This window comes from Ananas comosus, linkage group 15 (genome assembly GCF_001540865.1).
Source record: "Ananas comosus cultivar F153 linkage group 15, ASM154086v1, whole genome shotgun sequence".
NCBI lineage: Eukaryota > Viridiplantae > Streptophyta > Magnoliopsida > Poales > Bromeliaceae > Ananas > Ananas comosus.
The window spans coordinates 4262887-4277828 of NC_033635.1; the positions used below are offsets into that span (position 1 = coordinate 4262887).

At 34.1% G+C, this 14942-nt stretch overlaps 1 protein-coding gene across 1 annotated transcript; it reads right to left on the bottom strand.

Moving 5' to 3' along the window:
- Window positions 7282-14164, bottom strand: LOC109721678 (protein CLT2, chloroplastic-like). The gene is made up of 10 exons (XM_020249401.1): window positions 13569-14164; window positions 12275-12420; window positions 11502-11539; window positions 11181-11296; window positions 9935-10034; window positions 9811-9846; window positions 9627-9677; window positions 9347-9470; window positions 8526-8651; window positions 7282-7901 (listed from the first exon to the last, which is right to left on the bottom strand). Exons 1-10 carry the CDS (start codon window positions 14105-14107, stop codon window positions 7747-7749), a joined length of 1431 nt encoding a protein of 476 aa, XP_020104990.1. The 5' UTR covers window positions 14108-14164; the 3' UTR covers window positions 7282-7746.

Genomic DNA, 14942 nt, shown 5'->3' on the forward strand with positions numbered 1-14942 from the left:
TTGATAATTAATATTTTTAAAAATAAAAATTTAATTAGAGAATGCGATTTGCACCATCTAAAAAGGCCCCGTGGGATACCTTCAAAGATTACAGCGAGATAATATAGTTAAAAAAAAATTGTATGTATATATATCATAGTGAGTTGATTAAACTATTAATTTTTATTGTTCTAAAAAAATTAATAATAAAATATAACTATTATTTGATTTGTAAGAATGAGGTATCTGAAATTTATGATTTTAATATAGGGGAATTTTAAATTAATATAATAAATTTAATAGGTTAGATTTTAATTTTGAAACTTCGAAACTAAGAGGGCGGTGTATGACGTATATTTATACACCCGGAGCAGGTAATTTTTCTTTAGTCCGGGCCAATCCAGTGAAAACCTCGCCCTCCACGTAAAATCTCCTCTGACATCATTATATTAGTGATGACGTCACAACCGTGCGTCAGATGGAGGAATCACTGCATGCAACCAGTGTAGCATGCACCGTATTCCTTAACTTTTGCACCAGCATGCCTAAAAATTGAGATTTAATCTATTGAATATATTTTCCGATAATTAAAAAGCTATATTTTGAAATCATATATTTTGAATACGTATTTATTATGAGTAAAAGTATTTTCTTTTTAATACATGTACTGTAAATATTTTTTTATGGAAAAGTATTTTGAATACGCAAGCAGTATTTTTTTTATGTAAATATTTTTAAATTTTTAATAAAGAATCATACTATATGTACCGTAAAATATGACTTAAAAAAATGCTGATATTATAATATGTTGAGGGTTTGTCTGGTTCTAACTATAGAAAATAGTTTTCAGTCAAAGGAAAAAGTATTTCAAGTAGAATAAAAAAAAGTTTGACATTTCTGTAATATCTGAATTGTCAGAAGAAAAAAATATTTACAAGCTGTTTTTATGTAAAAAGTTTTAAAGTATCTAAAATACCTGTATATAAAAAGTTACAAAACAAATTAGTATCTAAAGTTTATAAACTGTTATACACAAATCTTATGAATGTGGCGAGTGAAAAAGAAGCCAGAAATTAAATTTTGAGGCTCCTATCATTATTTTTTTGGGTGGGTGTATGAGGCGCAGTTATACACCCGGTGCATTCAATATTTTTTTTTTTGAGACGGAGGGTGTGGAATTACTTGCTGAGCTCTACTTGTGTGAGTGGACGGCTAAGATCGACTCCGCAATCCATTGACCAAGTCAAGGACACGTCGGCAAAAGATTCCGTGTCGTGGCACTTTGTCCTCTGTAATTTTTTTTTTTTTTTTTTTTTTTTTTTTTTTTTTTTTTTTTTTGAAGTGTGGGCGAAATTTTTGAGAAGTGCTAAGTGGCAAGTCTCTCCAATTATTGTTATTGCGGCCTGTGAAGCAACAATTGGATGAAGCACTTTTTTAGAGGAATTTTTTTCCTCCCCCTTCCTTTTTTAGGTTTTTATTTTCTAAAATTCTCATTTTCTTAAAAACTGTTTGAGGTGTGTAATTATAATTGCACTATAACTGTAACTATATACAAATTAAATTTAATATTTGGTTTGATATTTTTGAATCTCACTACTGAAATTAGAAATTTATTTGAAACTACACCAATATTAGAAGCAGTTCTATCTACAACAAGTGGAAAGAGCAAGTTTAAACCAAATAAAAGTTTATCACCCAACAAGTGAAAAGAGCAAGTTTAAACCAAATAAATGTTTATCACCCTAATAACTTTTTAAATAATAGAGTAGAGCTACTATACTATCGGAAGTATAAAGTGATTGATCATTTCTAATCATTGGATTAATATTATTAACCAATGAGGACCACTCAACCATATGAGGACTAGCTAACCCTAAGGGGACCGCTATCATCTCAACCGTAGAATTTTTGATCAAAGAACTAAAAAATCAGAAGCACCAACTATTTTATGCTTCCGATAGCATAGTAGCTCTACACTAAATAATATATATATATATATATATATATATATATATATATATATATATATATATATAGAATTAGGCTGGAATACTATTAATAGTAAAACGCTCTTTTTGCTATCAAGTTTTTAACCCTTGGATGAAAAATTGTAGGGTTAGGATGATATTTGTCAGTTAAAGTTCAATGGTCCCCCTAGGGTTGACTGGTTCCCACTGGGTTATAGTATTTAATTCAATGGTTAGAAATGATAAAAAGAGTTGATCCAAAGACTAAAAAACTAGTAGCAACAATAGAATTTTGCTATTAATAGTAGCCCAGTCCAATTCTATATATATATTATAGAGAGAGAGAGAGGAGAGAGAGAGAGAGAGAGAGAGAGGAGAGAGAGAGAGAGAGTTGTGCTGGTATGTTTATGGAAGCACGGAGGCCTCCGTGCTTCCCAGTCGTTTTCGATGTTCGGACTTTCAAATCGACGATCGGCTCCGTTAGAGTTGATCTAGAGTATTTGAAGTATCTAGAAAATAATTTTTCGATATCATTTGCCTAGTGATCGAAGGGGCTCAAAATCAATAATTTTAACGGCCGTGGTGAGCCGGTTGCAAGTTTAACGGTATAGAAATATCCAAATCACATGAAATCATGATAGAAAATTCTTTACACCATATAAAACAAGATCAATAACTTTGATCTAAAATTTTAATTTCATATCATCATATTTTGTAAGATTTTTATTTTCAGCCGTTGATTTTGAGCCACTTCGATCACTAGGCAAATGATATCGAGAAATCGCAAAATTTATTTTCTAGATACTTCAAATACTCTAGATCAAGTCTAACGGAGCAGATCGTCGATTCGAAAGTCCGAACATCGAAAACAAAGTGCAAGCACGGAGCTCTCCGTGCTTCCATAAGCATCCTAGCCGCACTCTATATATATATATATGAGTTGGACTGGACTACTATTAGTAGCAAAATTTTATTGTTACTACCAGTTTTTTAGCCTTTGGATCAACTCTTTTCATTATTTCTAACCATTGGATTAAATACTATAACCCAGTAGGGACTACTCAACCCTAGGGGGACCACTCAACTCTAAACGATTAATATCATCCAGACCCTACAATTTTTCATCCAAGGGTTAAAAACTTGATAGCAAAAAGAGTGTTTTACTATTAATAGTATTCCAGCCTAATTCTATATGTATAGTCTGGCTGGTATATTATCGGTAGCACGAAAACCTTCGTGCTGCGAAGTTATTTTCGATGATGCGGCTTCCAAATCAACGATCGGCTATGTTAGATTTGATCTATACTATTAAAAGCATTTAGAAATCAAATTTTATAATTTTTTGACATCATTTATCTATTAAATGATTAGTCTAAAAATAAATGACTGAAAATGAAAATCTTATAAAAAAATGATGATAATGATAATAGACTTGAATTTAAAATCAAAGTTACTGATCTTACTCTAAGTAATAAAAAAAAATTATAAAAATTTCGTCAAGTTTGGATTATTTTATACCGTTAAATTTACAAACGCATCACATCAGCCATCAAAATTGTCATTTAAGAAATCTTTTGATTACCAGCCAAATAATGTTGAAAAATTATGAAGTTTAGTTTTCAAATATTTTCAATAATGTATATCAAGTCTAACGGAGCCGATCGTTGATTTGAAAGACGCATCATCGCAAACAAGTTGGTAGAAGGGAAGCCTTCATGCTACCGATAGTATACCAACTTAGTTCTATATATATAGAGTCCGGCTGGAATATTATCGATAGCACCAAGAGTTTGGTGCTATCGAGTTTTTTACCGTTAAATTTAATCATTTGATTATTTTTATCCGTTAGATTATACTATTCAACCAACTACTCATTCAACACTAAAGGACCCATATCATCCTAACCGCACATTTCTCAAACGAGTGAAGCTTTTAAAAACTTTGCCCAACACATAAAAATCTCCTCTGGCATCCGCTAATTAAGGATGACGTCACAATCTTGCGTAAGATCGAGGGATCACTGGATGCACCCGGCTTACCGTGCACCGCATGCCTGAAAATTGAGATTTAAACCATTAAATATATTTTCAGGCAATTAAAAGCTATATTTGAAATCATAAATTTTGAATATGTATTTCTTGTGAATTTTTTTTTAATACAGCAATTTTTAGAACTATTTGACGTAAGTATAAGAAAATCCTATTAAAAAACTTTAGAGAAAATTAAAATATTTTATAATTGTTTATAAGTAGTGGTGCTTAAGCAATTTAGTACGTACAAGAATAATTTTTTTGTCTAAAAGAATTCTAATAAAGATCACTACAACAGGTTACGTCAAAGATATTTTAAAAAAATGCCGATGTTACAACATATTAAGAAGCTGTATGGTTCCAACTATCAAAAATAGTTTTCAGTCAAAAAATAATATTTTAGTAGAAGAAAAAAGTTTTACGCTTTAACATCTGAATTGTCAGAAGAGAAGAATTAATTTATAAACAATATTTGGATAAAAGTGCCTAATTTGACAGAGATGATCTATAATATCTAGAATACCTACATGCAAAAAAATGTTCAAAAAAATCAGTATCCGAGTTTATAATTATCTTTTATATATAAATCTTATAAGTGTCACGGAACACACGAAATTAATTGAAAAGAGAAAAGAAATTAATTTTGAAGCTTCTATTTTAGTTTTTTTTACCCTTAGAGGTGTGGTGTAAGGCATACTCATACACCCGGTGCATTCAATTTTTTTTTTTTTTTTTTTTGAGACGGAGGGTGTGGAATTACTTGCTTTCCTCTACTTATGTGAATGGACGGCTAAGATCGACTCCGCAATCCATTGACCAAGTCATAGACACGTGGGTCAAAGATTCCGTGACGTGGCACTTTATACCCTGTAGTAAAAAAGTGTCGGCGAGTCTCTCCAATTATTGTTAATTAATTGCCAATGTAGGGGGCTCTTTGACTTGGCTATGGAGTAACAATTGGAAGAAGCACTTTTTATGAAAAAAAAAAAAAAAATGCTCCCTCTTCTTTTTAGGTTTTTATGTTTTAAATTTTCTTTTTTTTAAAAAAAACTATTTGATTGCGTGTAATTATAATTACACTATAATTATAATTATATATAAATTCAAATTCAGTATTTGATTTGATACTTTTGGATCCAACTACTGGAGTTGGAATTGTCTTAGAAGTCCCAACTGCAACAGTTGGAACTGTATGAAGAGACCCAACTGCAGTAATTAGAATTATACTCAAATCAACCACAGGTGGGGAGAATAATTTTAAACAAAAAATATGAGCTTACTTCCCTAATAACTTTTTAAATAAAAAAAAAAATTACATTGGAAATGATTTTACTATCACATATATAAAATAAAAAGAAATTTAGGAATGTGCTCCTTAACTGTATGCAACTAAACAAATTATTTATAGATATAATATTTTNGGACAAAAATTTTATGGACAGCATGTCCAAAAAATTTTTTTTGGGGATGCTCCGGATGCACGCCGCGTGGCTGAGGAGCAGGCGTCCATCTCGAGGCTCCCTAGAGGCGATCCCAAGTTCCCAACTCCCAACTCTACGCGGGAAATGAAAAAAAAAAAAAAAAAAAAACATATTCTAATCCCCCACCCCTACCCACACCCCACCGCACCCTAAATTTTTTCAAAAAAAAAAAAAAAAAAGCCACCAAACCTCTGGTTTTCTAGAGAGAGAGAGAGAGCGAGAGAGAAAGAAACAGAGAAGAAAAAGCCATGGTGAGAAGAAGCTGTTGATGAACCATGGTGAGAAGAAGCTGTTGATGAAGAAGCTGTTGATGAAGATTAAGAAAATGGACAACACCTTGGACAAAAACCCTAATCAATGTAAGAACTTTTATTACTATTACTATTATTTTAATTATATTGACTTTAAAAAATGTTTGCNTTTCCACCTACATGCATCTTCAACTACATTATATAAAATTTTCTTAACCTAGAAATATTGCGCTTGCTAAATTAGAATGTAGGATTTGATTGTAATAATTCAAAAAAATCGAGTTAAAAATTATAACAAATTAAAATTTGAAGACTAAAGTGTCACGCGCCTCATAATTTAAGGACCAAAAGTGTAATTTACCCTTAGTATAACTTACTTGTATTGACATTTCAATAAAGAGTTATTTGTATTATATTCCTGATAAAATTTTGCATAGCTGTCCCAACCAGTTAACACAACTGCCAAGGATAAATGGAGTACTAAAACCCAAAAGAGTTGAAACAACTCTCGGATGGTGGTGGTGTCAAATATAAATTTCATTTTGGAATACACATGTCGAATTTCTCTAGAATAAAGAGCATAGATTTTTTTTTTTTTTTTTNATTTTTTTTTTTTTTTTTTTTTTTTGCAATTTTTTGTAAAATCTTTTTTTTTTTTGAAAGTTCATATTGTATCCGGGATAGTTGCAAACAAACCAACAATAACAGGTGCTTCACGATGTCAGTTGTAGTATCCCAAGAATAAGATAAACATCTGAAAATGTTCAGTATGAGTGAGCTTAGCCACATATGAATGCAAAATGCTTAGGATGTGTTTGGTTTACGCAATCTTGCATGTGGCGATTGCGTGGAACTTAGAAGGCTCGACAATTGTGAGTTCAGCATGTTTGGCGGATTGAGCCATATCAAATGCAAAATGTAAATAACTGCATCTTTGTGTCGAGCGAGTGCAGTTGTAGCCTGTTTGTTTACTGAGGATGAAATTTGGATTGAAGGAGTCGTTTGGATGAAATAAAGTTCACATAATATCATAAATATTACTACTCTGGTTCCAGATCTATAGAACAGAAGTTTCTCAATTCTATTGTTCATTTGGCAAAAAATAAATAACATAAAAGCTAAAATTTTCATGGTTAATAATTTATTTTTTTTTCCTTACTCTTTTTTTTTTTTTTTTGGTGATCAATTTCAATCTGAGATGGACCACGATATTTTGATGATTTTAAGCTTCGATCGAAAATAAAACTACAGTAAACTAAAAAACGTAAATAGCATTTACGACCGAAAATAACATCATCCTCACCGCTTTCAATAAAACAAATATGCCCCAAGCGGTGGCGTCAGTGCGCTCGCACCTCGGATTACTGAATAACCCTAACCTTCAGGACAAAAAGGTAACAATAATTTATTTTTTTGGACTTCTTGATTCTACGCAAGAAACTATTCCATAAAATATGATGTGAAACCAAGCACATCTTTTGGAGCTAAAAACAATGAACAACATAAACAGTATATTATTGAAAAGAAAAGAAATCTTACAATGTGTATCTTGTCGCCGTGGTTACCCCTTGGATCGTACAAAAGAGTTTGTATAAGAAGTACAAGTAAAAATCAGCTCTGTTCATAGTACAACACTTTCAAGTACAATGGTGTCCACAAACTGCAACCAATCAAATAAATATTTGCAAAAGAATTATATCTTTAATCAAAATCAATAAGTTACAAAAGCTTAATGTCCTTGTCGTTTCCGTCTCTCTAACAAATGTCAAGCCAAAAGCTAATTATAAAATGTAGGGCCACAAAGGTTCAACAATGATCAGAACCTTCTGGGTAACTAAGTAGTAACCTTTCTTTTCTATGCAGAACGATCGAAGCATGTCGCTTTCTTTGTTTCTAGAAGTAAATAACGAAACATACTGGAGTTCCTTATGTGCAAGCTTGTGGGGTATTGCCCATTGATGCGGTTAGCCGGAATTGATTTGTGAGTAGTTAGTTTATAAAGTTGCTGAGAACTTCAGAACACGGAGGCAATAAAATTTCAATCACTTTTGATCTGCTTTGCTGGTTGAGGAATGTTGTATAGTAACAAGCCTAATACCAGTATTGCGGTACCAACAATGAAAGATGTGTTTAAGCTCGTCCCTTGGGGCATGTAAGCCATCGGAAGAGAGAGAATGTAGATGGAGGTGGGCACTGAGATGAAAAATTAGAAAAATAAATAATAATCAGCCCCGAACAGATATAGTATGAGCCTATAACATTTTCTGCTTTGGTAATTAGTAGTACCAAGGACTTGAGCGTCGCGGCACAAGATCGTACCGAAAACTTGCCGGCACGATACAGCACAATGTATGCTGGGCCGTGCCGATGCATGCTGGGCCGTGCCGATGCGTGCCGGTCACAAAAAATATATGTGTGCCGGCACATAATAGTATGAAATATTTTTTGTTTTTAGCAACAAAATATTCTACTTGTTTATTATATATCTTTATCAAATCTTTTGAAGTTTATCGAAAAAATTATTTACTAATTTAAAAAATAAAGGGTTTTGAGTCGTGTGCATCGGCACGGAAGCTATATCTTGTTGGTACGATGTGGCACGGTGGATGCGGCCCTCTGCCAATGGGCACCTTAATCCTTGGTTAGTAGACTGATGTTGCGTCTCTGATTATTCTGTTTTATCTTGCCTTTTCTTTTCTTTTTCACCTTTTTGTAGCAAGACCTTAAACATGACCAATTACTTTTCTTCTATTTCTTCCTTCTTTCTGACGGCACTAAGGGGAGAGAGAGAGAGAGAGAGAGAGAGAGAGAGATAACCTGCTAAGGTTGCTGCAAGAGAGGCTACTAATGCAGACGACATCTTCACCAGATTAAGCAATGATATGTTGAAAGCCATATTCATCACAATAAATAGTAGAGGCAGCAATGGAGCTCCTTCACAATCTGAAGAAAATGGTATAGCTTTAATATGATAGATCCAATGTAAAACTAGATTCAAAGATAATGAACTCACATTTATTAACAATTTTGCTCTTCCTCAAGGACAAAATGATTTAGTGATGGGGTCAGCAGTATAGAAGCATAGTCCACTAAAATAGAAAGCAATTCTCTTAATTCTCTTGAAGCAGTTTTATTGGAATAATATTCTTCAACAAGAAGAAAAAGATCATTCTATTTAAGGGGCAAATTCCCCCTCTCCTTGCATGGTAAGGGATCGAAACCTAGCTAAAATATTTGACGCTACTTTGAAGAGATAAAAGCAGAAACAATAGGTGTCAACTGTCCCAAAAACGTATAAAGGCATAAACAATAGGTGTAAAAGTTATTTAACGTCACTGAGGACATTGGCCATGAAAGCTTAAAATTCATCACAATTTCAAGAAAGATCAAATCCATGGATTGCAAATCAAGATATAAAGATCTTTTCCCCCCGCTATTTTCTTATAAGAAAAGAGAATTTGGATCCAAAGGTCAATGTTATATGAAACAGCAAAGGTTTGACAGAAGAAAGCATTAACTTACTAATCTTTCTACAAAATGATAAGAAATGAGATTCCACCACTACCTACCTTAAATACTTCAAGATAATATAAAAGAAATATCAATTCAAAGACATCACTACAAAGAAAGAAACTTGCCTCTCAGATTGCCTCCCACATTCACAAAGCATCCAGCACCATGTTTTACGTATGCAGGGAGCTCAGTGAAAGGAATTCCTCTCAAGTTAGAAAGTAAAGGAAGAAGAAGAAAAACAAAAAGAGCCTGCAAGTTCAAAGATAAGAAAACACACAAGAATTATGACACAACAAAGGAAATGTTACCGTGTGCAGAAATACCAAGCAAACTTCAAAATAATGTTTGTAATAAAAACCAAAAATATATGGCAGAAAAATTATTATCAAAATGATTAAAACTCACCTGAAACCCAGATCCAAAGGAATTAACGACAAATATGTCAAGCGGCTTTCCCTACAAGAAAAGTATCAAATCAGTCAAAAATAACAAAATAGTAAATTATTTTTTTTCCTTCTTTCGTTTAAAAAAGAATCAGGAGACCACACAACTGAGATTTCCATTAAACAAGCTAAAAACAATAGCAAACCTGAAGACGCTTGGCACCATCAATAAAAACAAACTCCTGCGATAAGTAGCATATAGCTTAGAGATTTCCTAATCAAGAATTGAAATATAATTATAATAAGTTAATAACTATCAGCGGCTTAAACCTTGAGAATGGATGCACCAGCTTGAAATGCAGACGAAAGTATCATGAGTGCTGGCCAAATAAAATCAACTTCAGATAGAAATTGACCCTCATTTGCACCACTGCAGTTAAATGACAAAAAGGCATTAAGAGTCTTCTGAATATCCATCAATATATGAAAACAAGAGGTCTTATATGATAACAATAGGAGACAAAGGAAACAAATTTCACACTGGAAACACAATGCGCAACAGACATTTGTGTGAATAAGCAGTTAATTGTTGGTCGACGGTTTCTCAATGCTGCTTTGGGCTTGTACTTTCTTAGGCTCTTTTGTTTACTAATGCATTCATGAATCAGGACGACGACAACAATATAAATAAAAGGCTACCATTTCGCTTTGAGTGAAAGCATCCAAATTGGCTTAAATCCAAATTATTTCCAAAAATATGGAATTCAGTTCCTAGATCATGTTTGGCTGTATGGGTGGTTGATTTGGATTGCCAATCATCCAAAGTTACTTGATAGTACTGAAGCGTGAATACGCTCAAGCACTCTAGCTTAATTCAATGGAGAGTTTGCTTCATCAGCTTGTTACATTTCGGGAATATTCTATTCAAAATAGTGATAATGTCATCATGCAACTAATATTGGAAGGACAATAGGTTTATTGGGAAGTGATGAAATCATCCAAGATTCCCAACTAACATTATATTACCATAGGCTGTCGGTTTTGATATTACCTAACCAGCTGGGAAGCAAGGATAATATGTGATATTGGAATGAGGCAGATAAATAAAAAAATGTAAATAAAAAATAAAAATAATAATGGTTCAAAGAAATCTCCTCTATTTTTTTTGCAGGCTGATGAGATTTCCTAGTATCTCTACTCTCGAGCTTTAATCATTATACAGTGCTTACTAACGTGGGAGGAAGAAGAATGAAGTATTTGAATTCCAGTGCAAAATTTAGTCTTTTAGATGAGAATAGGACTATTGGCAGACCTAAAAGAAAGGAGCAGCTTACAGCCTTACGTAAGTAAACATATACCCAATAATCTCATAGCAATGTCACCAAAGTAATATAGTTTTGCTGATTATGTAGAACAACTTTCTATGATGACAAAGGACATGTGGACACCAATTATGAATTGTTTGATCACAACAAACTAATGGTACAAGAAATGACACAAATAATAACTCGATAAGAAAAAAGACAATAGAACAAAGATGATACATTACACTGTGCTTGAAAAGTCCAAACTATACCTTGCTACCGCAAGAATTACGCCAGCTGTTACAAGGAAGCAACCAAAGATTTGGTTGAGTGAATATTTCCTTCCCAAAACTACTATGGAGAAGATAAGCTGCCAGACCAAGAAAGACTGCAACCAGACAAGGAGAAGAAGATAATTTTATTATACTTCGCACAATCCAGCAAATCATAATTGAGGAAGTTATCACTAATAACTGCATTCTCTGAAGATAATTCCTTTTGTCCAAAAATAATTGATTAAAGTCTTAATGATCCTCATTATTTTATCCACGAAAACAATTACTGTTTAAAATAATCGAGCTCAAATTTAGTACCTGAGATAATATGGGAATGGCAGGTCCAGGAAGCATAGCTGTAAGCACAAACACGAGGAAACACTTAAGAGCAAAACGAGCTTTAATCTACTGGAGCAATTGCAATCTCAAGTTCTAGTGACCCTGTAAAAGCAAATATCTCATAGACAAAAGGCAACAGGAAAATTGCATTAAATTGTTTGATAGTTTCAATTGGGTCGCAATTCTTGTAAAGTGGACAAGTGACATCCTGAAGTTTCATAAGTCCTCAAAGTAAGCCCTCTCTGTATTCCTTTAACTTGAATGGCTGCCAATCTGGTGTGCTATGTTAGCATTGCAGCCACTCAACTAAAGCTCGGGTAGCTGCCATGTTAGCTGATGTCATTCAATTGAAGCTGATGTGGCCTCCATGTAAAGTTAACGTGGCTGCCACTTTAGCTTCACTATTTCTTAAAAGGAGGCAAAGAAATAACGTATCAAATTCTCAGGTGTTGCTTGTCAACTTTAAAAGAACAAGGACCAAGAGAAAACTATCAAAAAAGTTCAGAGACCATTAGTACAATTTACCGATAACAAGCAGCAAACAAACAAACAATGCGTCATTCATACCTCAAAAAATCATGTTTGTGTTATTTTCAGACACAGTGCAAAGAATTAACCTTTTCCAATGTTCTCAGAGAAAATTCAGAGACAGGTACAGTTTAACCATCCATTGATGGAAGCACTATTGTTATTGTATAGCATGGGTATGTATCCTGAGAAATCCAACATAAAAGGAAGCGTTATGGGATTACCTCCAGCAGACATGCCTAAAGCAACACCAAGGGCTTCAAGAACACCAATTGCCATAAAACGAGTTTTTGGAAGTGCCAGCATTTCCTTAGTTACAATTCCAAGACGATATCTAACGTACAGAATAGAAAAATATACTGCCACATATCTGCAATGAATTACGTCACAATTGGCACACTTTATATTGATAAATGTATTAGCATGTCAAAAGAGCTCAATGGTCTATTCTATATATCATAGAGAAACACATGAAGCACAACGTATGTGCTGCAATCAACTATACTTCTATAGTTGCATCAAGCAATGTAAAAAGAAACATACACACGTGTACGCACACACATGCAGAGAGAGAGAGAGAGAGAGAGAGAGAGAGAGAGAGCTTTCAAAAGTATCTGAGTGGTGATACTTTGCAAAACTGATAGTAAAGCATTTGAATTGATGATTCATCTAAAAAATTTGAATATACGATCAATCCAATTAGATATGATCTAGTGTACTTAAAAATTCCAGAAATTTGAAATTATAGTTTTCCTATCTCTTCTACTAAGTGGTCTTGAAATTAAATAGAAAATTAAAAGTTCACGCAAGAAGATTATTCAATTAGAAGCTAAGAATAAATCCTATCTTGTATTCTAAGGCACTTGTTCAATACACAACCCTTTGCATCCACTTGATGAGCAAAAATTACTTTAAAAGCCCTGATTTATGTTTTTAGATTATTCAAATAGTCTAGCTGATTTCGAAGCTTGGAAGTCATGGATCTTCAATCCAAATACTCTACAGAAATTTTGAGAACTAAGAACAAGTAACAATCAAATACTCTTGAGAGAAGCCCAGCCTTATATAAGTAAACATTTATGTCCCAGAAATTCGAAATGATATTAGAAATAGAAATCATGGGTTAAAAATGAACTGATTATTACTATTTTCAGACTTCATGGATTTCCCTACCTATTCATCTTAAGTTCTATAAGATACATAAATTATGATGCCATGATTCATCAATTGTTCCAATAAGGGAAGGTTCAACTAGAAAAAGACCTAAGTATACAAACATAAATTGCATTCTCTAGGATACAAACCCAGTAAAAACTACCTGAATTTGTAAAAAGAGGGATATCCAGTTACCAAATAAAATTACAGCCAATTTTTCACATTTTATCAGAAACACCAGGTGAAGCAGATAGGAAACTAACATCATATATATCACCGATCAATGTACATCTCAAATTCCACTCATAAATCCATCAACCACCAATACCAAAACAAGCACCTCAATTTACTAGTGAAACTCACCCAAATGTGGTGATTTGCGCGAGAAAGAAGGGAAAATGCTTCATGGGAACGAGTGCAAGCTTGTAGAGAACGCGATTCATGACCGCTAGAAGAACCGTGACCGCGGATCCCACCGCGATTCCGCCATGGAACCCCTCGGGGAGCCCCGTGCCGTCCCTCGAAGCCATAAACGTCGCTAGAACTCGCGGCTTCGCCGAGGATGCGCCGCCGACCCAGCTCCCTCCACCGGAGTGGCGGCGCCGACGCGGGTGCGAGGCGGAGAAGGCCATGAGGGAGATCCTAGGGTTTCGGACCGCGATTCGAGCGAGGATTTGGGGAGGAGGAGGGGAGGGGGAGGGGGAGAGGGGGAGGGATGAGGAGAAGAGGAGATCCATGGGAGGGGAAACCCGTGGGACGACGATCGAGCGGCGGGCATAGACACGACCGCGCGCTCTCGGTCGCTTACGAACGACGCGCTCGAGGATTCTGCAGCGTAGGTAGGAATCTAGGAAGTGGGAAGTGAGAGATCGTAGTTTTGTAGTCGACAGCGGGTACGACATCGGTGCCGACTCCTGATCGTAAGCTTGGAATGAAATCGTACTCTCGTAGTCGGCAACGGTGCGACATCGGTGCCGACTCCTCGTTCAGTTTTCACCATTTTATTGTTAAGCTTTTTAAACTTTCTGGAAATCAAATTTTTATAATTTTTTAGCATTATTTGTCCAGAATTTAAGTAGTTTCAAAATATTAACAATTGCAGTGGCTAGTATATGGAAAATTTGAGGCTGTTATTGTAAAATTGTAAATTTTGATTCCTACAAAATTTAAGGGGCAATTGCTTATATACTCTGGATAAGTTTCTGATTTTTTAATTTACTCCTTTTAGAAGATTAATGTTGAAAATACATTTTTTACGTTTCAATCTATTTCCAACATACTCCTAAAGTTAAATTCTGTTAATGAATTTTTAAAATAACTGTTATCTCTATGAATTTACTATTTTGCCCTTTCAAATATATCATTCTACTGTCACCAATTTTTCTTATTTGCTTTGATACAAAAAATATTTTAGTTTTTGGTATTTTCAAAAATACCTTCTCACCATCACCAACATTTATTTACCTTTAGGGTGCGTTTGGTTCGAGTTATCCTGACAGAATTACAGGCAATCCTGGCAGGATAACTGTGTTTGGTTAATCCGCTATATAATCTAGTCGTTAATATAGCATTACAAATCGAGCAGGATTACATCAAAAATATTAACGGGAGGGGGGTCGTGTATCTTACATTACTGAAATCCGTTAATACTACATATTATGTAAAATGACAATTTTACTCTCCAACAACCCTAAATCTAATTAACAATATTATTTTTATCTCTCTCTTGCCTTCCCT